The sequence below is a fragment of the Talpa occidentalis genome, unplaced genomic scaffold (genome assembly GCF_014898055.3).
Source record: "Talpa occidentalis isolate TD23 unplaced genomic scaffold, MPIMG_talOcc4v2.1 talOcc4.11, whole genome shotgun sequence".
Lineage (NCBI taxonomy): Eukaryota > Metazoa > Chordata > Mammalia > Eulipotyphla > Talpidae > Talpa > Talpa occidentalis.
Window position 1 is genome coordinate 78,301,443 of NW_023601104.1, and position 24,335 is coordinate 78,325,777.

The window sequence follows — 24,335 nt, forward strand, 5'->3', positions numbered from 1 at the left end:
CCAGGACCAGGTTAAGCAGGTTCCCTTCAAGGTAGAACAGCATGACATATCTGCCTACCTATATAGCCTGGATTGGAAAACACTTCAAAGAAATATGATCAAGGAGCCAAATCTCCTATTTATTGGATGCCTCCACCCCGTTAGCAGCTGGTTGATCACTGAAGCCAAAGAGAGCCCTGAGCAACCTCCAGCAGAATGGAAGCCTATGGGCCAGGCTCCATAATCTGGACAGAGAGCAGGCCTGGATATCCCTGCCCAACTCTAGGGCCTGGGCTTATGTACCACTCTGTTCCCAGCAAGCCTCTCTGTTTAGATTTGGCCTTTGGCACTGAGGTTCCACACTAGCATCACCTGTTATGCCAAGCACCCTATGAGAAACCTCAGATAACACACAAAGAATGGCAGCCAGAGACCTTGGGGGAAGGTGGCCTTCCCATACCAGACCACACAGCCTATTCACAAAGGAAAGAGCAGGGGTAGAGGCCAAGGGGAGAGGAAGAGAGCTGAGGACTGGTTAGATGATCAGCAAACTAAAAAGACTGTCTGGTGTACCCCAAAATAAACCAACAAGCCAACCAACCCAACTCACTAGAGTAGAAGATCTGGTGAGGACAGGAACTTTGTCTTGTTCTCATCAGAATCCCCAGAACCAAATGTGAGTCTGACACATAGAAAAATCACACTAAGCACTTGCTGACTGAATAGATGAGTAGCATAAATGAAGAAATGAATGAATGTGTTCCAGTTTCATTTGGATCAAGTCACAAGTCCATTTACATATACATAAATGTGGCTTGTGACAACTGTTAGGTGCAGGCAGCCTCATGTAAGATGGTCACTTTCTAGACTAGGACCATAGGAAACATCAGGACCCTCGTCCTATCTGCTATCTTCCATTTGGGGGCCTTCAAAAGTTCATAGGAAAACTGGCTTCACTTTTACCATTTATAGAGAAAAGCAACAAAAGTTTCATTGCACTATGTCCATTCATTTTGCTGTGTGATTTTCACTAGGTTTCTTTATCAATGTATTGGTTTGGTTCCAAAGAAGAGACAACAATCCCAGCTTTAAATGAATTAAAATTTCCAAATTCTCTTTCTGTGCTATGTTTCACTATTAATCACACAGCTGCTTCCACAGGTTTCAAGACTGAACAAATTGGACTGCTCCACCCCCTTTGAATCTTAGAAATCATTCAGGACAATGGAGCTAGAGACTCCAGAAAAATCTCCAGCGTCCTGAGCAAAGCGCTTGTTATGTCCAAGAGTCAACCTAATACTTGAATTTGTTGATAACTTTACAAGTTTCTGCATAATAGGAAGATCCTGAAGCTCTGAGCTCCCTGTACTCAGAGGACCAGACTTGTGACTGATTTATAGAAAACCAAATTTGACTTCTCTCTGAGGGACGGCATCACTAGGAACAGTTTAATGTTTCTGGTGTAGTTCATTCCAGGACCATGTCATCTTGACCCTATAATTTCCAGATGGGTACAGTGAGTTTGGACACCTTCCAGAAGTCTGTGCCACCCCGGGGCCTGGTGTTCTCCAGGATTCCAGAGAAGGTGAAATACAAGGGTTGACTGACCCACTACTCTACATCCCAGATCTAGACCCACTAATCCTCACTCATCTTGGGCTAGTGAGTCCTAAACCAGGCTGAAACCAAAAATCACCTAGAGAACATAACACCAATGTGCCAGGCCTATGCAATCTAAATGAGGTGTGTGTGTGCGTGTGTGTGTGTGTGTGTGTGAGAGAGAGAGAGAGAGAGAGAGACAGAATGGGGGGTGGCAACTACTTTTTTAAGAACCTTACATATTGGTCCAATGTCTGACCAAGAGCCTTGGATGTCTAAGCATCACCTAGTTACTGCCTAGATGTTCTCTCTGCTGCACAAGACTAGTTTTAATGGCTGTCCCTGTAGGTTCCCAAGGTTCCCTGTATCCCCCCTCAAGGTATTGTCATTAATTGCCTGCCTACTGGACTGTCTTCCCTATTAATTTTACAAGATCCAGGATGGCAGGAACCAGGTCCATCTCTAGAATCCCTAAGGCTTAACACAATGCCTGGCAAGCACAGCAAGAAACACTTCTCAAATAAATTCAACCACAGCTGAACCAGACTTAGAAATGCAGACAGTGAAGGCCCACTGCCCTGGCTGTTCCCAGAGGTTCATCCACCCACATCCAAACCACCCAAGAGGAAGGTGGTCCAGAAGTGACCACACCCCACCCACCCCAGCAGGGTAGACTCTGTATCTTAAGCTATTCCTTGTGCCATCAACTGCTTCAAGGTATTTCCACCCTGACCAAAAATAGGTGAGTGAGTAGGACCTGGGTCAGACCAGCACTCTCAAGAGGTCTAAATGGCAAGAGCTCAAAACCATCAACTCCTCGCCAGGTAGGTCCTCCACCCTCCCCAAGATGATGGCCACTGTGCTTGCTGTTCAGTAGCACCAAGGCAGCCTCTGGCCACTCAGCTTGTATCTGTGGGCCAACCTTCCCACAAGTCAATTTTAGCAAGTAATCTGAATGTCCAGAAGCAGGGACTGGTTTTATTTCATTCCTTAACTTTCTCTGATGGGTTAGAGAAGTTCTACAATGCAGAGGCAAAGTACATGAATCCTCTTCGTGTATTGTCACCTTAGAAATATGCCGACACCTTTCTGAGCCTGAGTCCTAACCTCTAAGATAAAGGTGTTAATAATACCCACCTTACAGGGACTGTCCTGGGGATTAGTTTATATTTAAGAAGAAACCTTAATAACCATGAACCTTGTACAAATGTCAGTTATTAATTATCATGAGTTAGCTGGCTTAGATGAGTCTGAACGTTATACCCCTGTGGCATGACAGGCCCCCCCGCACACCCCCACCTTCATGCCCATGCTGTTCTTTGCTCCTTCAGCCACGAGGATAGAAACAGGCCTCCCTTTAATGTCTGCTTTGACTCCACCTTGTCTCAGCAAGCAAATGGCCTCAAGAACTCTCTTGGGGCACCTACCCCCCTTCCTTGCCCTCCTCCCTAGGCTGACAGGCACCAGGGTGCCTTTATAGGACCAAACACATTCAGCCCTGGAGTTCCACTTATAGAGGGACAAGCAGAGCCCCATGAGAGTTATGTTGTTTATCTCATTAGAACAGGAGGCACATAACTCAAGCAAGAGAGAGAGAGAGAGAGAGAGAGAGAGAGAGAGAGAGAGAGTGTGTGTGTGTGTGTGTGTGTGTGTGTGTGTGTGTGATGGAGGAAGAACGAAAGGAAGGCGGGGAGCAAGGGGGATAGGGAGGAGAGAGTCACAGCTGCAGCCAAGGAAATTAACCTGGAGGGGCGAGTCTGGGGCCAGGGGTTGTGGAGGAGGGGAGAAGGGAGACAGGAGACAACAGTGGGGACTAGTCCTCCCTGGTAACCAAGACCACAGCAACCCCTCCACTCACATACCCACTAATGTGGGTACTTTTGAGCTGCAATTCCAGTTACAACACACACTCCTGCATAAGCACAGGCGTGATGAACACACACTGACATGCACGCAAATTCATATACTTGCTGGGGGAGAAATGGCTCCTGGAAAAATGCATCAGAATGAGCATTTTGGTCCTTCTGTATGGTCAGCAGACTGCAGACAAATTTCTTATTGCCAATATTGCCCAAGTTTAGCAGGTAGACCCTGATCATGAAAGCTCTGACAGACACATTGTGGCCTATTCATGCTCAGTGAAATAAGCCAGAAAGAAAAGAGAAAAATATTGGATGGTCTCACTCATAGCAGGAATCTAGAAAACTTAAATAAGGGACCAAGAAAATGAATATCTATAAGAAAGTGAAAATCATAATCAACAAACAACTATGAACCAGAGACACTTTATGAGGGGCGGGGGGGAGGGATTGGGGTCAAAATAAAGGGGTTGCAATTGTTTGGGGAATATAAAAATAAATTTTAAAATAAATAAATAAATATGGCTATTTTACATATTATTACATTTGTGAGATGATAGTATGAATCTATGTATTCAAAAAAAAAATTCAGAAGGTGAAATGGGATAGAAAAGAGAGGACAGGATGATATAGGAGAGGTATAAGTTTGATAAGAAGAAAAAACTGGAATGGCTTCCTCTTCCCCCCAACCAGAGTTAAACAGTAGCAATTCAAGTCCACCCAGAAGGCTCTCTCTGCAGCATCTCAGTAAAGGTGGGCCGCAGCTGCTGTTGACCCCTCTCTGCAATGGGAAACTTATTACATCACAGGACAAATTTCCTGCTGCTGTCAAATTATTATTGTGATAGAGAGTTTTACATCATTCTTATTCTGAAACAAATCTACCTTCCTGTAACTTTTGCCAATTTGTCCACCTTCTGTCCCAAGGGCGGACATGTGTTATCTGCATCCCAACCTCATCCATCCCAAGTGAGAGACCAAGGAACCAGGGGGAATGGGAGTTGGAAGAAAGAGGCAGTAACTACACCTGCTCAGAACTGGGGTAAGAAGATTAAAGGCTCTAAATGTTGCTTCCCTTTTATCATCTGCCCCACCCCCGCCCCCAGCCCACCCTGTCCCAGACCAGAAAGGGATGGAACAGGACACTCCGGCGTAGTCCATCACTGCCAGTTAAAGAGCTTCACCAATTCTTGCTCCTACCATGTGTCACCATGAATGGGTCATTAACAGCCTCCATGTTTGGGCCTCCCTGGTGGGGCAAGGGGTTAAGCACAGCACTGTGGAGCTATCTGCAGCCTCTGCAGCATGAGTTCAATCCCCGGGGGGCCAGGCAGGGAGCAACCCACATGGCACAGCAGACCTCTCCTGTCTCGCCTGCTGCTCCCCTCAGCAGTGTGTTTCAGTCAGTTTGCCTGTTCTGCTCCTTACTCTGTCTCTGGTGAATCCTCTCACCTCCTGCCCCTCTGGCCTGTACTCCAGTTCTAGTATGCATAAATAAATCTTTTTAAAAAAAATAGGCTCCATGTTTATAAAGTTACAGACATGAACCAGGGCTCTTCACCAAGACTGGGCATCATAACTATGTTGAGTACTTATTAAAATAGGCAGATGCCTGAGCCACAAACCTCTCCTACTGAACCAGAAGATGAGAGATTCACCAAGTATGAAAAACTCCCACTTCTTAGGAATGGGCAAGATATATCTCATAAGCATTTAATCCCATATCCTTTCCTGATGCTCTTCCCCCATCTCTCCAGTTATTTAAGAGCTGTCCTGCCTTATCAGTCCCCTCCTCAGTGAAACATTCCTGAACTATCATAGGCCACCGTGTTTTTTCTTATCCCTGAAAGCCTGGAGTCCTGGGCATTTGGCACCTCTTGCCAGACTTAGCCTAGCACTTAGCCTTCCAATTTTTCTTCATGAGCTTCTCTATCTTTAACAAGATTAACTCTAGTGTCCCACATGCCAAAACTACTCTGGCAAGGTAGACCTCAGATCCAGAACACTATCTGCTTCTTCTGGACCACAGATTTCCATGCCTCTCACTGTTCCTATTGCATTCAAAAGCTGACACACTAACAATAACTAACATTAACTAAATTCTTCTCTGTTCTAGGCTAGTACCTTACACTCACGGTATTCTCACAGTGACAACTCTATAAGGCATTTAAAGGATGGAGACAATGAGAGTAATAGTAATTAAGTAACTGGTACAGAGTCATTCAGCTCATAAGGGTCATCCAATCCATGGCCCGCACTCAAAACCTCTCCACTATTCTTCCTAACTTCCCACTGAGCCACCCCATTGCTGCTCCACATAAGCAAACAGAGTCCTGCCCTTGAAAAAGCAGCCCATTTACACCAACGCAATGAGGAAAAGAGCACCCAGCCCATGCACTCCTGTGGAATTGATATTTCCCTTCCTACCACATCATCAGTTGAAATTCTCTTAAAGAAATTCATCTTCATGATACAAAAGCACTGTGGGAAGGCATATAAAATGTGCGGAGAATCAGAAAACCACCAGGTCATATTTTCTAGGTTCTTTGGAAGGTTTTTTGTTTTTTTTTTGAATAATAGGAGCATAATGTAAGACAGAAACTTAGAACTTATTGGGTCTGAGTCTTCCCTGATAGCAGAATTACCTCTATAACGAGAAGAGTCCCCAATCCAACCTCTGCTTTAGCAATTCTAGTCCTCGCCCTCCCATGAAGCAGTCTACTGTGCTGTTGAAATATTCTATTGTTAGAAATATGCCCATCAACCTCAACCACCATTGATAAGAATGCAAAATGGTACTACCCTATGAAGGGAAATTTGGCATATCCAGCAAAACTGCCTATGTATTTGCCCTCTGAATTAGCAGTTTCACTTCTAGGACTCTGCATCACAGAGTCACATGCAAAAATACAAAATCATGTTTTCAGTGCAGTTAGAAAAAGATCAGAAATAATCTACAAGGACCTGTTTGAGCAACCAATACAATATTCACACAATGGACTGCTGAGAGAGAATAAAACTGCTGAGAGAGAGAGGAAGGGACATATACACTGTAATAGGATATACTGTTAAGTGAAAAAAGCAAGGTGGAGAACAGCACACATAATACACTACCATTTATCTAGCAAAATAGGGATACATATGTATGTATACATAAACATATGTGCTATGTGTTTGCATAGATTTTTTTTTATCGAGAAGATAAACCAAATGCTAAAAAAAATAAGTTACTTACAGAGAGCAACAGCAAGATAATGGGAAGAAGAAGTGGGGGAGGAGGAAAAGGAAGAAGAAAAGAAAAAGCTGTCTATAGAAAGCAGAAAGGCACAGGGTAAAAGGACAAAGGTAGAAATTGGCATTCTCTGAATAGAGCACACTTTACATATTTTCCTTTAGAACTATGTAAATGTTTTATGCAACTGCAAAGTACAATTAAATTAAAATATAAAAGGCAATCATTTGCTTCTAGCTAAGATGAAGTAGCAAGTACCAGGTTTACCTTCCCACCTGAAACCAGAAGAGAGAGAAAAAAATGAAACAGACACTAGACATCAGCAATGAAGGACAGTGATCTCTGAGACACTGCACCAAATAAGAGGACCTCTGTGATTGGCCAGTTTGTGCCTTGGGAGTGTCTTGACTAGAGCAGAGAGAAGGGGTTCAGGTGGAACCAGCGCACTCCCCAAGTCTGAGTTGAAGAGAAAGAGGGAGAGTCTCAGGAGACCAAAGTAGCTAGAATGTAGTACTAAAAGAAAGAACTGTGGCGATCCAGAGGCTCCCGTTTAAATATTCAGCTCAAACACACATACAAAGTGCATGCTTAGGAGGAAACTACTCAATGCAGAGAAAAGGACCTCCTGATAAGAATAGAGGTACACACGAGAGGCAGGGAATAGTCTATTCCTACCAGCAAGGTGGGTATACTTCACAATTCATGGAATATTGGGTAGAATACAAAGAAAGGTCTTGGCCCATTCATGAGGAATAATTACTCTAAACTATACACTGTTGTAGTTCCACCTAACAAATCTTAAAAACAAGATAAGATAGGATCAAATGGTTTCCAAATAACTTGACTGTGTGCCAAAATAAAGCTACAGAATATTTATAGAAATAAAAAATATAGAGCACCAGCAAGATAAAATTTACAATGTCTGGCCTCCAATCCAAAGTTACAGACCATCTAAAGAAGCTGGAAAATATGACCTAAAGGGAGGGGGAGGGGTGGATAAATCAATTGAAACCACAGCCAGAACTGACACTGATATTAGAATAAGCAGGAGGAACATTAAAAAGGTTATTGTTCAAAAGTTAACTAAAAACAGGATATTTGAAGGGCTAATTTCCAACATCTAGAAATGAAAGCTACAAAATGTGAGATTTTGAAAAAAAAATATATTTAGTGGAATTAATGTCAGGTTAGTCATTGTAGAAGAAAAGACTGGTAAACTTGAAAAGAGCAATGGAAATGATCCCATAGGAAATGCACAGGAAAAAAAGAAAACTAAAAAAGAACTAAGAGAGGGCCTCCCCGGTGGCGCAGTGGTTGAGCGCTGGGTTGCGAAGCTGCCCGCAGCCTCTGCAGTGCCGGTTCAATCCCCGGCTGCTCCCCAGCCACCAGAGGAGGGTCCCACATGGCGCGCAGACCTCTCCTACCGCCCGCTGCTCCCCTCAGCAGTGTACTTCAGTCCTTCTGCCTGCTCTGCTCCCTGCTCTGGCTCTGGTGAATTCTCTCACCCTCCCATGCTTCTGACTGTACCCAGTGCTTGTATAAACAAATAAAAATAAATCTTTAAAAAAAAAAAAAAGAACTAAGAGAACTAAAAAAGAAGAACATCAATGCACAATGGGACAACTTCAAACAGTCAAATCTATATATAATTGGAGATTCTGAAAGCAAAAAGGGGAAAAAAGAATATTTGTAGAAATATAGCCAGAATTTTTTTTTATATTATGAAGACAATAAGCCTACAGATCCAAAAACTCAACAAAAACTAAGCACAAGAAATATGAAGAAAACTATAGCAAGGTGCTTCATAATTAAAATGGCTCAGAAACACACAAGGGACTATGGTGATGACTCATGGGTAAAATTGTGGTGGGAGAACTATGAGGGACTACACCTGAGGGGAGAAACCAACTACTGACAAAAATGAGCAATGATATAAAAAAGTAAATAAATAAATAAAATTGCTCAGGATCTATTATAAAATTGCTCAGGATCTATTATCTATTATATATAAAAGGACCATGTTATATGGAGAGGAACAAAGTTAAGGATAAATTCTCATCAGAAACAATGCATGCAAGAAAACAGTGGTTCAGGGCCTCGCCTGGTGACACAGGCAGTTGAGCACAGTACTGTGAAGCTGTCCGCAGCCTCTGCAGCGCCGATTTGATCCCAGCTGGCCTGCAAGGGTCCCACAAGGGACCCTCCCATTGCAAGGGTCTCCCACGGCATGGCAGACCTCTCCAGGTCTCACCCACTGCTCCCCTCAGCAGTGTATTTCGTCCGTCTGCCTGTTCTGTTCCCCACTCTGTCTCTGGTGAATCCTCTCACCCTCCCTCCCATCTGGCCTGTACCCCGGTTCTTGTATAAATAAATAAATAAATCTTTAAAAAAAAAAAAAAAGGAATGAAAACAGTGGTTCAACATCATTACAGTACTAAAAGAATAAAGTCTTGTCAACTTGGAATCTATACCCAGCAAAAATGTGCTTCAAAAACTAAAGATATTTTCAGATACACAAAAGTAGAAAAAATAATTTCAACAACAGAACCATAAGAAATGTTATAAGCATTACTTTAGGCAGAAGGAAAATGATGCCAGATCTAAATGTATAACTACACAAAAGAATGAACAGCATCAGAACTGGTACATGGGTAATTATATAAGATGTTTTTCTTATTACTTAAAACTCTTTAAAAGATAATTGACTACTTAAACAAAAAACAGTGACAATGCAGTTTTTACTTATGTAAAAATTTAAAACTATGGCAATTATACAAAGGTCAATTGAAAAAAAGCTAGAATAAACTTGCATTAGTCCCGACTGTCTTTTCTTTTTTGTTGCTGTAACAAGTTATGACAAACTGAGAGGTGTAAAATAATACAAATTTGTTATCTTAAAGTTACAGAGGTCAGAAATCCAAAATCAATCTCATTGATGTGAAATTCAAGATACTGACAGAATTGCATTCTTTGTGAAGACTCAGTAAAATGTTTCCTTGCTTTTTCTGTCTTGATATCAGGTAGTAATAGCCTTGTAAATTTGTCCTTTTTCTAAGTTATTTTGGATATTCTAGGTTGTATGCATTTCCATATATATTTTACTATCAGCTTGTCCATCTCTATAAAACATCTATAAGAATCTTAATTGAGATTATGTGGACTCTACAGATCAGTTTTGGGGAAATCAAGATAGTCTGATATTAGTGTAAAGATAGACAAATTAATTAAAGAAATAGAATTGAGAGTCAGAAACAGATGCATATGAATGTGGATATCTAATTTTTGACAAAGGTAACAAAGGCAATTTAGGGGAGAAAGACTAGTCATGTCAACATATTATGCTGAAAAACTGGATATCTACCTTTAAAAAAGAAACTGTGATCCATACCTTGCACCATCTGAAAAATTAATTCAAAATGAATCTCAGCTCTAACTATAAAACCTAAAATAAAACTTCTAGGAAAAATAAGAAAAAAATCTTGTTCTTGTGGTAAGCTATGCTTTCTTAGCTACAAAAACAAAATCATAATTCATAAAAAATAAAATTAGTAAATTGGATTTAATCAAAATTACAAATGTATGCTCCTTGAAAGATGTTGCTAAGACAATGAAAATTCAAGCCAGTGACTAAGAGAAATACATGCTAAGCAGATATCAGATTAAGGTCTTGTATCTTGAATATATAATAACTATTAAAATCTAACAGTAAAAAAATAAACAACCCAATTTAAAAATGGACAAAGGACTTGAAAGCCTCACCAAAGAACACATGACTGCAAATAAGTACATGTAAAAATGCTCAAGAACATTATTAACTAGAAAAATGCTAGGTAAAGCAACAATAAGGTATCATTACTTAACAATTAGTATGACTAAAACTTTTTAAAAATAATCATATTGTGTTGGTGAGAATATGGAGGAACTGTGGAGTAAATGCAAAGAAATAGAAGATAAAAAAAAAAGAGCCAAGTGGAAATTTAATAAAAATGAAAAATACAGGACCAACAAAAACAAGAAAATCATCAAAGAGTGGACTCAACAGCAGAAGGCAGAGCAAAGGCTAAGGAAGCAGTGAACTTGAAAGAGTACAATAGAAATCACCCAGTCTGAGTAACAGAAACAAAATAGACAAAAAAATTAACAAAGCCTGGGAAAACTCGTGGGACTATAACAAAAAGCCTAACATTTGTGTCCAAGGAGTCCCAAAAGGAGAGGAGAGTGGGACTGAATATATATTCATAGAAATAACAACTTAAATGTTCCCAATTTTGGCAAAAAACATAAACCTGCAGATTCAAGAAGCTGAATGAATCAAAAAGGACAAATCCAAAGAAATCCACACCAAAACATATTAAAGTTAAAGTTCTGATAAAGAAAAATCTTGAAAGCAGTGAGGGAGAATTTACACCTTACTTACAAGGGAAAACAATTTGAATGCTAGTGTATTTCTCACCACAAATCATGGAGGCCAAAATGGGAGTGGCACAATATTTTTTAAGTGCTAAAATAAAAGGACTATAAACCAGAAATTTATATCCAACAAATATATCCTTTAGGAATGAAGGAAAAATCAAGACACTCTCAGATGAAGAAAAACTGAGAGAAATTGTTACCAGCTAACACACATTAAAAGAAAATACCTAGTCAGAAAAAAATATATAAAAGAAGGAACCTTGGAAGAAAGAACAATAAAAGAGTAAAAATGAATTAATGCAAGAGAAAAATCCTTTGTTTTCTAAATTATATTTGATAACTAAAAGCATGTAAGTTTCACTGTATGTAAGGATATGTTTAAGACACTATATTATAAATAAAGCCTGGTAAAAGGTTTTAAACTGAGAGAGATTGGTGTGACTTTAAAAGGGTAGTATGTGATGGAGATTTTTGTGGTATGGAATAGTTCTGTATCTTGATTGTGATGGTGATTGCATAAATCTATAAATGTGATAAAATGGCATAGAACTATGCACACACATCTTACCAATGTCAATTTTCTGATTTTGAGGATGTACTATAGTTATGTAAGATGCATACATTGGGAGAAATTGGGTGAAGAACACAAGGGATTTCTTTGTACTATGTTTGCAACTTCCCGTGGATCTATACTTATTTCAAAATAAAAAGTTAATTTAAAAAAGACAAAGAAATTATGAAATTTTTTAAAAGTAATACCTAATTAGTGAAAACAAAATGAAACAAATAAATCCAAGTGTATTAACTGAGTTAATGGAATAACCACACAGAGGAGCTATTCAAGTGACCTTACAACATAGTAATTTGACTCTACATCCTTGATAGGAAATACCCTAAGGACAAAAAGAATTGCAAAAAAAAAGAAAGAATTTTAAGCGTTTTTTTAGTAATCTTATTGTTGGTAGTCTCATTGTTATTCTGATACTGTTGTGCATATATTGCAGGATAAAGAAAATAAGTAATTATATTAGCATTATTAAGAGCCAGGATTTCTTTGATAGAGAAAAAAGGAGATATCGGATTAAGATAGTTAAGTAAAAACTATAAAACTGAACAGAAAACACCAGTATAATTTCATTATTTATTTTCTCTTAAAAGAAAAATCATATTTCTTAGTCCTGTTCTCCATAAAGACCCAGAAAAATGACCAACCTAGGAGCAATGAGTCACCAGATTGTGGTCCCTAAAGAACATTTCCTATAAAAAGGAAAATAGAGTTGTTGTTGTTATTGTTGTTGCTGCTGTTGTTGTTGTTGTTGTTTTACATGACTGATTACGGGCTTGACACAGGAAATATATAAGATGAACCTGAAAATTTTGTCCTTATATTAGGTTAGTAAGGAAGCTATCAGAGTAAGGAAGCATTTGGTTTAAAACACCAGACTGGCCAAAAACCCTACACTGGTGAAAGATAAGACAAATGAAGCATCAGTAAGAACTGCTGCAGTGGGTTAAAATGCATCCAATATATTTAAATCTGTGAATTCATAATGATACTCAAAAAAATAACTTTATCGATCGTCTTTGGTGAGTACGAGGAAAACAACTCATTATTTTGAAAACTGGTAAATAAAGAGGGGAAATCATTTATCCTGCCTTTCATATGTGAACTATACTACACAATAACCAAAATTTTAATGAGGAAATGTTTCTCTTTATAGAAGTTACTGAGCTAATAAATGAAGAAATAATGATTGCCTCAAATTGAATGCCACCTTTTTGCAACCCTTAATGGAATAAAGGATCTAGGCAATTATCATCAAAGGCAGCTAACATCAGTAAAAGAGAGATAACCAGACCAAGTGAGCCTCCTGATGAAAATACACATCACCACTTAGGGATTGTGCTTGCCCAGAAAGCTGAACCTGAATCTACTCAAGTCTCTAGACCTCACTACCAATTCACAGGAATAACACCATGGGGATGCAATGAGAAAATCCAGTCTGGGAAACCCTACAGTGCAAACAACCCAGTTTCTTCCACAAATATCATTCAAGGGAGGGAGGGAGACCCACCGATTTATAGAGACTTAAATTGAAATGCAGGAATCCTATTTGGATCCCAATTTAAGCTAAAGGGAATTAAATGCTGACCAAAAACTTGATAGTCAAGCTCTCGTTAACTTTGGCCTACTGTGGATTTGTTTTTTTAAGTTCTTACCATTTAGAGATAAATTCTGAAACATTTACGCATCTTGAATTTGCTTCAAAATAACCTGAGGTCAAGGAGGAAAGTGGGGGTGAGAAGAAATGAAACAAGATTGGCCATGAGTTGATCTCTATTGAGATCTGGTGATAAATACATGGAGATTCATGTCCCTACCCTCTTATTTTTGGATTGGCTTGAAGTGTTTCATAATTATTTTTTACACAGAGCCAGAAAATTATATTTTTAAACTTGTCCTCTTACGCTCCAGCCGTCGGTCTTTATTCTCTGGAGCATAGACGTAACAGTCTCATAATAATGGTACTGGTAATAGTAACATCAGTAACAGTAAGCATTTTTGGAGCACATATTTATTCCCTGTGAAACTTGTGTGATGAGTTTTGTGTGAAAATTTCCATTTAATTCTAATAAAGTCCTGCAGTAAGTACTATTATCTCTATTCTACAGCTGAGGAACCTGAGGGAGAGCCATCTGATGACAAAGCTAAGCCTCAAGCCCAAACTGACTGCACATTTCCAGCTTACACTCACTAAGCTACCCCAGCACTCAAGGGTAAAAGATGAAAATGGCTTCCATGTCCCCAGGCTGCTCTTCTGTGGACTAAACATCTTGAGATCTCAGGCTTTGCTGCTCCTCCTTGAATGTGGCTTCAATGCCCCCAACCATCTTTGCTGTCTCCCTTGCAACACCTGCCAGAAACTGTAAAAGTAGTTGAGTTTCTTGAAATTATCTCACCCCCTGAGTTTCTTGAAATTATTCCTCACAGTCTAGACTATCCCCAACCCCACCCTGGCTGCGAAGATTCCAGAAGAGCTCAGCTCCTCCGCTATGTTGCCTAGGAGCTCAAACATGTGCACATCCCAGGGGTGGCATGGCTCACCTGGGCCACGGTGTCTCTTCTCCATCCAGATGTAGCAGTTGTTCTGGGCCACCCCGGTCTGTGAGTCCAGGAAGGGGAGACGCACGCTGCGCTCGGCGCACAGCCGCGAGTTGTAACTCCGACAGTGCTCAATGGCTTCTTTATAAAACTGGTCCCCGAGCCTGGCAGGAGACAGAGAGAAGGAATGAGGCCAGGGAAAAGCAAAACACACCTGTAGAGAAACTGGGTGTCATGCCCACTTTCCAGGTAGATTTTGCAGTTGTGAAGACGAGGCAGTGAGCACCAACCGGGACCTGTTACCTGTGCCCAATCTGCAAGGGAAGCAGGAAACCCCTTTAACAAAGAGCCTAGGATCCAAGAATAAAACACCAGTCAATGGGACAAGTCCCTGTTTTAGGAAGCATGAGGTCCTACTCTAGAATGGAGGTAGCTCTGGGATAATCTTGTGTGGATTTATGGGGTATCGGCTTCTAGAGCCCCCTCATGAAGAGCCTCCATTGGCCACACTTTGTACCCAGTGGTCAGCAGCAAAAGCACCATAAGAGGAATGCAAACCACCAGCATAGATGTGTGAGTTTCCATTACAATAAAAAATAAGCACTCCGTATAAAGACTTGGACAGAGGAAACGCCCTGTGAGCAGAGCTAGTGTGGAGGGAGGGAGGTGAAGAAGGGCATGCAGCAATCTTTTAAAACTACACACTTAAGGCAAAATAACTTCCTAATGAAAAGCAAACAAAAGGACCATTTAAAATAGTAACAGTTGAAATTTGAACCCACAATAATTCAGTTCCTGGGGGTTATAACACAAATAAAAAGACTTGTCTGGTTTGATGGAGTGGTGATCTGATTAAGTAAATTTTACATTCCTGAATGTTTGGTATCCTTGGACATGTGGTGATGCTACTAATTTTGAGAAAATGCCCTTTGCAAAGGCCAAAAACATTGTATTGATATAACTAATCACCGCGAAGCAGAAAAATAATCAATGAGATCAAATAAAAGATAGGCCTATGGTGGAGGGTAATAAAGGACTCAAGGAAACACAAATGTAATAACATCACCTCTGCCAGGTAAACTTGAGCTTCGTAGTGAGGAGAGGAGGACAGGCAGGCAGGGGAGGAGCACAAGGAGAGCCGGGCCAAATGGGAGAATCAAGTCGTTCATTTTGAAGCAACATTATGAATGTCCCTTTGTTTGATTCGCTCTAGGTTTGAGGAGCCAAATTAGAAAGGGAAGTCTCTTAAGTTAAAAATAATATATTTCTTAACCAAAATATCTTTAGAAGAATAAAGAAAGCTAAATTTTAAATGGATTTTTCTATACTCTTTTTTTTTTTTTTTTTTTTTTTTTAAGTCACTGGTTCAGAGTCAACCAGAGTTTAAAGCAAATTTCTTATTCTGGGAGGACACAACCATTGACGTGTCTAAAGTATTTTTAGGAAATTCCTTGTTGACATTTCTCCTTTATTTAAAAAAAAAAAAAACTTAGCTCTTTTTTCACCTCTGAATATCTTCACTCTCCAAGGAAGGCATATGCACTCAGAAAGTGTCCTAGCAGTTGCAGAACTAAACTGTAATCAAATTATAACAGTCACACAGCTGGAAATGAATTGGGGAGGGGGAGAGATGCCTATTAAAATGCTATAAAACGAACAGCACATACGCTGATGTAATCAAAGTTGGTAACAAGGATCATGAGATTGATCAAATATAAAGAACCACTTCCGACAAAGTGTTCACATCTGCGTCCCACCTTCCAGAGTGCCTCCTCCTGCTAAGGCAAGGAAGCCCCGTGCAACAAAACTTTCAGGGGCAGCTCAGCCCAGGCAAGGTGACACAGTCTGTGCAGGTGCCCCAGGTACTCCCGGCCCCCCTCCAACCAACATGGACCAGTCTCACCACAGAGATGAGAACTGACAAGAGCACGTGACCCAGAGGCGTCCAATGTGAGAAACAGTTATCTGGCTTCCCACGATTTTTTGACAGACTGCCAAACATGATGTTAACTATTCCAACCCCAGAAAATCTGCTGAAAGAGAATCCATAAAATCAGATCTAAAAGAAAATCACACACTAAGACTCACTGAGTGGAAAGAAGAGGGTTTCCATGTGCAAAACAAACCCTAGAAGTCAGCACAAAAGAAATCTGTAGTAGTATCTCAAATTAGACTCTCCCCAAAATGCTCCATAACTCAGGTCCAACTGCTTGGATCCCAGAGAGAGGAGCAAGAAAGTAAACTTGCTGAAAAGGAAAAATGAGATTGGCCAAGTCGATGCCCCACACCAAGTGGAACAAGAAAGTCAAACAGAGTGGCACGCTGGAAGAAAATTAATTTCACCTTAAATACTTTCCACATTCATAACATGCAATGTTATTAGTAACAGGCATGCTAGGGGGGAAATGTGTATTTTTAAATGTAATCTTTGTGTGAACGATACCTCTCTTACATAAACAGAAAAGACTTTCTGTGCACTGGAACAACTATATTAGAGACTGAAGCTGCAAAAATGTGATATCCAACACCCTCTCTGCCATCGTCTCCAGGGAAGTCACTTTTAAACAGACCAGGCGTTGGCAGAGATTCGGAAACAAATGTTTAAAGCCGTTTTCAAGACCTGGGAAGAGAAAAGAGACTTCACCCTCCTTGATAAATTCAAGCAGCACTTCTCCAAAAGTTAATTAGCCAAAATCTTCACAGGACTTGCTCTGCTTTCTAGAAGAAAATCAATGGTCGGGTCTCCCTAACCCATGGAAAGCAATTTAAAATAAGACAGAGGACAAATGTCCTTTTCAATATGGTATTTCTTAAAAAAAAAAAAAAATCCACAATGATAAGATCCCAGGGGTGACATTTGCATGAAAGTTGCAAAGGGCAGAGGGAGCAGGGAAAGGCTGGCAGTGAATGACTCATTTTGTAGAGTGGTGACCAGCGTGCCCCAGGCTGGGTCAGGCACAGCCCAGCCTCAGCCATCTCCTGCCTGTCCCAAAGCCAGGGGCTGGATTACCACGGGATGATAGATGTCTTGGGCTCCAAGAAGCTGGCACAAGGCAGAGTAAAATGATGTTCTCATCAACAACTGACTTCAGGCTACTCAAAGCTGTAATCAGAAGCGGGAAAGGCAAGGGGGACAAATTGCTGGGCTCTGCCAGAACCAGAGCCCCCAAGGCCTGCTGCCTGGAGCAGAGCTCCGCCCCGTGCTGGGGGAGGTGTGAGATCCCTACACTATCCCACCTGGAGTGGAGGAGGAGGAGTCACCCCAGGTCTGAGAGCTGTACGTTCTACAGATTTCCAGTGACCCTCCTAGAACATAACCAGAGCAGGGCTTCCCAGGGGCCACAGAGGCCTTCTAGGTGGAAGGAAAAACTGAAACTTCTAAACGATTGCCATCTAGACTCCAAATGTGATTTTCAGAAACTCTGCTCCTCTTCTTCCTCACACATCCACCTTCCTCCCTCGTTTGTTCTCTTAGATTCCACATCTACTGACTCCCAGCTTAGCCCTCCAGCCCCAACACCTGCGCCCCCTCCCTTCCCACTGTCCCTCTGGCCCTGCCTTCTGAATCATGGGCAGGTGTCCCGCCATACCGCAAACACATGTCCAAGAGTAAACCCCTCCCTTTATGCTGGAAGCCCCCGCTCCCTCCCCCAGTGCCTGGCTTCTGGGGTCCGGCTGGGGGGGGGGGGCTGAGGAATGCAGCCCTGGCTGGTGCCTCCCTAGCAGGCTGTCCTTGACCCTCCCCTTTCCTTCCTCCCATCAGGCACAGAAGTCTTTCATTTCTCGGGGAGTGGTCCCCTGCTCTCCTCCCACTGCACGGCCACAAGTCCCCTCTGGCTGTAAAAACAGGACCTTGGCCCTCCACTGCTATTTGTGCACACAAACAGAGATAAGCAGAGATAAAGAGCAGCCCTGGCCCATGCAGGGTTTCTGGCCGCTCCTCCCCCAAGAGGCCCCTCTTTTTCTCTGTGGGCACCTGGATTTCTTGCTGTCTCTAGCTGCCCACGCTTCCACAACTCCCCCCAATCACATTAAAACTCATCTACACCAAGATGCTAACTTCCCCCAACTTGTATTTTAACATGCGTAACTCTGTGACATGGAAAAGCCTGGCTCACAACTACCAGGTGGGGGTGGAGGAGCAGTATTTGGCAAGGTGAAAGAACTGGTCATTTTCCTCAAAGTTACACAGTTCCTAAAGCTGCCCTTGAAAGAAAACCTAGTTTAGTGTTTACTCTGAATGGAATTGTATCCCTGCCCACACCCCCAAAAAATAAATTTATATACTTAATTTCTAACCTAAGAGCTAGCTTGCTAAGCATGATAGTGTTAGGGGGAAAAGGATGTCGCCAGGAACCCGTTCAATATCGGGGCTGCTCTATAAAAATAGTATTTAGAAAGCGGACATGGGGTGGGTAATTAGGTGATGAGGATGGAGCCCTTCTGTTGGGATTAGTGCCCTTATAACACTCAAGAAAGTTCTCTCCCCCCCCACCTCCCAAGAAGACAGCTGCAAGTCAGAAAGGCTGACCTCACCAGAACTGGACCATACTAATAGACACACTGATCTCAGACTTCTCAGCCTCCAGAACGGTGAAAAATAAATATTTGTTGTTTCACACACCCAGTCTATGGTGCTTTGTTATGATAGCCTGAGCTGATGAAGACAGTGTTTCTGGATATTTCCAACAGGAAAAGGGGATAGAAAATGGGTGAGAGTGTGATTTCTATCCCCTTCCTTCCTCATTTAGATTCTTTCTACAAAGACAATACTATTAATAATGTCAATGTCATCTCAATACCATGCTCAATATTTGCTTTCCCTATTAGAATCTAAATTCCATGAGTACAGGGACCACTGAACTCAGCCACTCAGGCTGTGCACTGAACAACTCCAGGGGGCGCCATGCATGTTAACTTCAGTGTGAATGGCACACCCTGGAGCAATGTAATCCTGAGCCCCAGCATTCCTGGAACTTTTACCGATTCATTCCCACCGTTCAGTGCAGAGTCCAGCACACAATAGATGACAATTAAGTCTTTATTGAATCACATTCAAAAACAGCTCATAGACTACTTACCTCTGGTGGGTATTTACATTAAAGCAGTGAAGCATACAGAGCATTGGGTGTGTAGTCTTCAGTTTGTTGCATGTGTAAGCAGGTGATTTCAATTGCATGGCTGCCTACTTGCAACTTTAGAAAAAAATCAAGAGATGTCTGCTGCAATCACTCTCATTTAGCTCTCTTCACCGGGTTCCTGGCTTATTGCAACAGACTCCTGACTGCAATCACTACAGTTCTCCTTCCCATCCTAACAAAAAGAAACCCCTCAAGTCTAGTTTTCATTCTCACTCTTCAGCATAGCAGCCAAGATGGGGCCCAGATGCCCCCAAATTCCTCCATCTCATCATCAGGGCCCTTGGAACACTGAGGTGTTGGGACAGAGAGGATGTAACAGGGTGGTCCCCAGGAAAGGGGGAGGTTCCAGGTTCCCTGCCCCACCCAAATGGAGGGTGGAGCTGAGCAGGGAGAGAAGAAGCTGCAGAGGAGACTGAGGAAGGAAGCAGGATGGAGCCAGAAGGAGACCTGGAGGAGGCACATGGAGCCTGGAGACACGTGAAGAAACTGCGCTTGTCTTTTGGTTGTGGACTGGGTGACACGGATGTGGGTGAGACCTGTGGGGAGGTGACAATGGCAGCTTTTATCTTGCTTTTAATTTTGCTCTTTTCCTTCCAAAATTGTCTGGTGGTTTCTGATCCTTTTCTGTGGGTCTCCACTGGAAGATGCTTTAGACTTGTGGCAGGCTTTGGGGCCTTGCTCTGGGCCAATCCTGCTTGGGTGAACTTTTACCCACAAGGGGACGGGTAACTTTGGGTGCTTGATTTAGAAACTAGATCCTTTGCCTTTCCTGTATTGTTCACTAGTTGTAATAAAGTTCCTTCCCATTAAAGTCTCACATGTTTTGTATTGATGCGGCGGATGGCAGAACCCATTTTGACATTGAGAACAGGGACTTGGAGTCAGGCAGCTCTGAGTCCAGTTACACTATCCGGGGCACATTTCTTACCCTCCCTGAGCCTAAATTAAACTACTTAAACTACTTCCTGCAGTTTAAGTTATGTAATCCCTACTTCACATCTGTAGAGAAGTAAATGAGATCGAACCCCTGCCACCCTAAGGTAAATGCTCTTAATTAATAGTGGTTCCTTTCTCCTCCCCGCAAATGGAAGTATTTTCTGCCATGTTGTGACACGCGTTTCCGGTCCCACCCAAACCTGTGTCCCAAGCCAGGAGGCAGCGGGTGGCCGAGGCCAAAGCTCATGCATCAGGAGAGCACAGCAGCCTGATGAGCCCCACCATTCAAAGCCCACCCCGAGTGCCCAGACTGCACATGGCTGCTCTGTCCCCAAGGCCAGCATTTGTCATATTGGCAAACATGAAGCATAAATGAATCCTCATCTGACCTCCCTGAGTCTGTGAAGTCAACAGACCCACCCCAGGGCCCTGAAAAACCTCCTACAGAGGTCCTTCTTCCTACCTGGAATTCTTACCTCCTGCCCTTCCCTCTATCAGGAATTTCTCCAATTATCCTGCCAAGAGTGCGTATTCCTTAACTTCTCACAGCAACCTAATTCTCTCACTCAAGTTCAGCCAGCCTCTACCACCCTCCTTATCTCTCCCCACCCAACTAGATTACAAGCATCTTAAAGACATGGATTAAGAGGCATGTACTTCTATGCTACCCAACCAAGCTCAGTGCTGGGAATGTGGACACAGGTGATAAACAGAGGCCATTTAATTGAAATGCCATGCCATCCTTAGCAAACTAATGGAAACTTCTCAGTTGAGAGATGCTTGGGACACTCTAACTTTCTGCATATAGGAAGATGGGGTGACTCTGAAGCTACCTGACTTCTCCAGAGTACAGGTTTGGCAATCTGAAAACAGGCATCTTACAAGTTCAAATCCTACAGAATTTTCCCCATCACCTTTAAAAAAGGCTCTTTGACAACTGAGATTTTCCTTCCTCCACCTACACAGCCCATGCCACTTCGCAAGATATAGAACTTAAATTCCCTCTTCTCTGAAATTTATAAGCTCACTAACTGCTCTGCTGTGCTGTCATCAGACCCACCAGAAGGGCTAGATCTGCTGAAGGAAATGCCCTTTGGTGTTCATCAAGAATGCCATTGTCCCACCTCCAGCAGAATGGTCTGGGTTGTGGCTCTCAAACTGCCAGAATCAATGGGGGGGATGGGGAATTGTAAAATCCTAACTCTGGACATCTAGCATATGATCCAAACAACTGTATTTTTTGATAGATTTCCCCCATGATTCTGAGAAACATGAGACTCACTGCCTGAGGACAGCTCCCCAGCCTCCAAAGCTAGGATGTGAACAAGAGGGCCTTGTGAGGCTCTTTCACCAAGTTTAATGGTAGAGCTGGAAAGCCCAGTGAACTAACTTTAACTCAGCTGGTTTTGTTCCTGTGGAGAAACTGTTTTCAGGCAGCTGACTTGGATTATCTTGGCAGCAGTAACCTGAAGCAACTTAGTCCCACAGAAGTCCTCATCCCTAACAAAACATGCAGGAGATTGGGTCAGGCGAGTGTTAGGAGAAGCTCCTGACATCTTTGGAGTGTGGCTCAGCCAGTAACTGTGACCTTCATCACATCACCAGAAGGGCACCTTGGAGTCAAGGTGATTGCATTACAAAAGACGAGTCAAACAAAGGATGAATGTGAACCCTAAAACTCTCATCATGACTCCAGTACCACTCAGTCTGGTGTTCAGGCCCACCAGGCCCCATAAATCCCTTTTCTGGCATCTACTCTGGGGAAGACTTTTCAGGGACTTATTATGCAAAGCTGCCTAAGCAAGACAAAATTTATATTGAACCTGGCCATGATTTCTGAGCTGCCACTGGGTGTTCTGATGATGAAGTCAAGTGGCTGACAAGGACAGGAGACTGGAGGCAGGAGAAAGCAGTGTGATTCCTCCCAATAAATAGTGGGGTGTGTGGGAGACAGGGGGCAGAGAAAAGCAGATGCTCCGGGGGAGGAGGAAGACCCGTAATTTTTCTCATAACCAAGGTTTTCCTTTCAAATGACTTCTGGACATGACCAAATAAATCTGTCCTCCGGAGGCTAAGGAAAGTGTAGAACACAACCAACTTTCAAAACTGAAAACAAACCAAGCAACTGCTTTATCCAGGGGGAAGTGTACTAGAAAGAAAACACACCCATCACAGAAATGTCACTAGTTGAGAAAATACTTCTAGTTTCCCTTGCTCACCAGCTGAGTCCTACTGGAGCCCCAGCGACAAGCTGGGGCCGGTGTGTCGGCCCCAGGGGGTGATCAGCTGTAGAAGCAGACCACCGGCATTTCTTGGACAAAGGCATCCTCAGGCTCCTACACTGCTGCCAGAATACATGGGCCTCAATGCTGCCTCCCCAGTAAAGGGAATATTGGTCTGTCATTTAAAAGTCACAAATGGTGAATCCTTTTGTAGTCAGTCCTCAATACAGCAGCCCAAGTGATCTTTTTTTTTTTAAGATTTATTTATGCATACAAGAACTGAGGTACAGGCCAGAGGTGCAGGGGGTGAGAGGATTCACCAGAGACAGAGTGGGGAACAGAACAGGCAGATTGACTGAAATACACTGCTGAGGGGAGCAGCGGGTAAGTCAGGAGAGGTCTGCTGTGCCATATGAGTGACTCCCTGGCAGGGGATCAAACTCATGTTTCAGTGGCTGCAGACAGCTTCATAGGTTGTGTCTTAACCCCTTCCACCACAAGGGAGGCCCCCCAAGTGATCTTTTTTTTTTTTTTAATTTTTTTTTAAAGAGTGTAGAAGAGTCTTTTTTTTTTTCTCTTTAAGATTTATTTATTTATTTATTTATTTATACAAGCACTGGGTAGAGTCAGAAGTGCGGGAGGGTGAGAGAATTCACCAGAGCCAGAGCAGGGAGCAGAGCAGGCAGAAGGACCGAAGTACACTGCTGAGGGCAGCAGCGGGCGGCAGGAGAGGTCTGTGCGCCATGTGGGACCCTCCTCCGGTGGCCGGGGAGCAGCCGGGGATCGAACCGGCGCTGCAGAGGCTGCGGGCAGCTTCGCAACCCAGTGCTCAACCACTACGCCACCAGGGAGGCCCCCAAATGATCTTTTTAAAATGGAAATCAGAACATGACTTCCTCTGACTTAAATTCTTCCAGTGGCGCCTCACTGCACTAGGAATAAAATTCCAACTCCTTCCCATGGCTACAACCCTGCCCCTCCAGACTGTCTGGCCAAGCAAACCTTTCCTATTTCATCTTGTCTCCTGCCCCCCTTCCTACTGCACTTCATCCTTACTGTACTTTTTTATCCCTCTAATATACCAAGATCATCTTACCTCAGGACCTTTGCACATGCTCTTCCCGCTTCCCGGTACACATTTCTCCCAGATCTTCTAATGACTGACTTCTTCCCAGAGAAATCTTCTTTAACCCATCCTATTTGGCATCCCAACCTGCTCTACTGCTCTAGTTACACTATCTCATGTTTTATTTTAGTCTCACAATAACACTAAAATTTATCTGAGAGTGTACAACATAGTGACTATAGTTAATAATATTATATTGTATATTAGAAAATGGCTAAGAGCATAGCTCTTCAAAGTTCTCATCACAAGAAAAAGAAATTTTGTAATTATATGAGGTGATGGATGTTAACTAGTCTTAATAGTGATGATAATTTTACATTTCACAAATATGAAAGTATGTTACAAATCTAAAAATTAATATAATGTATGTTGAGTATATCACAATAAAAAAGTGGGGGGTTTTGTTAGTTTGTTTTCTCTTTGCCTACTGATTATCTCTACAGAACTAAATTGGGGGCTCAAGGAGAAGAGGGTCCTTGTTTCTCTTGCCTGCCACTGGATCCCTGCACACAACAGAGCATTTGGAACACAGGAAATATTCAGCAGGTACCACTGAACAAAAGAATGAAAGATCTAGGCCTACCTACAACAACTGGATGGTAGGGAAACCTGGCCTTCCAGAAGGCAAGAAAGTCAGTGCTAAAGGGAGCACCCTACCCCCACCCCAACATAAGGAATAAGAACTTCACCCATCTTCCTACTTTTGATCCTCCTTGCTCAATATA

General features: G+C 42.4%; 1 protein-coding gene across 4 annotated transcripts in view; it reads right to left on the minus strand.

Moving 5' to 3' along the window:
* The window catches only part of DPF3 (double PHD fingers 3), a 245,745-nt gene that overhangs the window by 124,847 nt on the left and 96,563 nt on the right, over positions 1–24,335 (minus strand). For 3 of the 4 annotated variants that reach the window (XM_054691432.1, XM_054691433.1, XM_054691439.1), the window contains one exon: positions 14,189–14,349. In XM_054691432.1, coding sequence (XP_054547407.1) covers positions 14,189–14,349 — 161 coding nt within the window. Of the gene's footprint in view, positions 1–14,188; positions 14,350–15,251; positions 15,395–24,335 lie in introns of all 4 variants that reach the window. The other variant, XM_054691427.1, reaches the window with a different exon arrangement.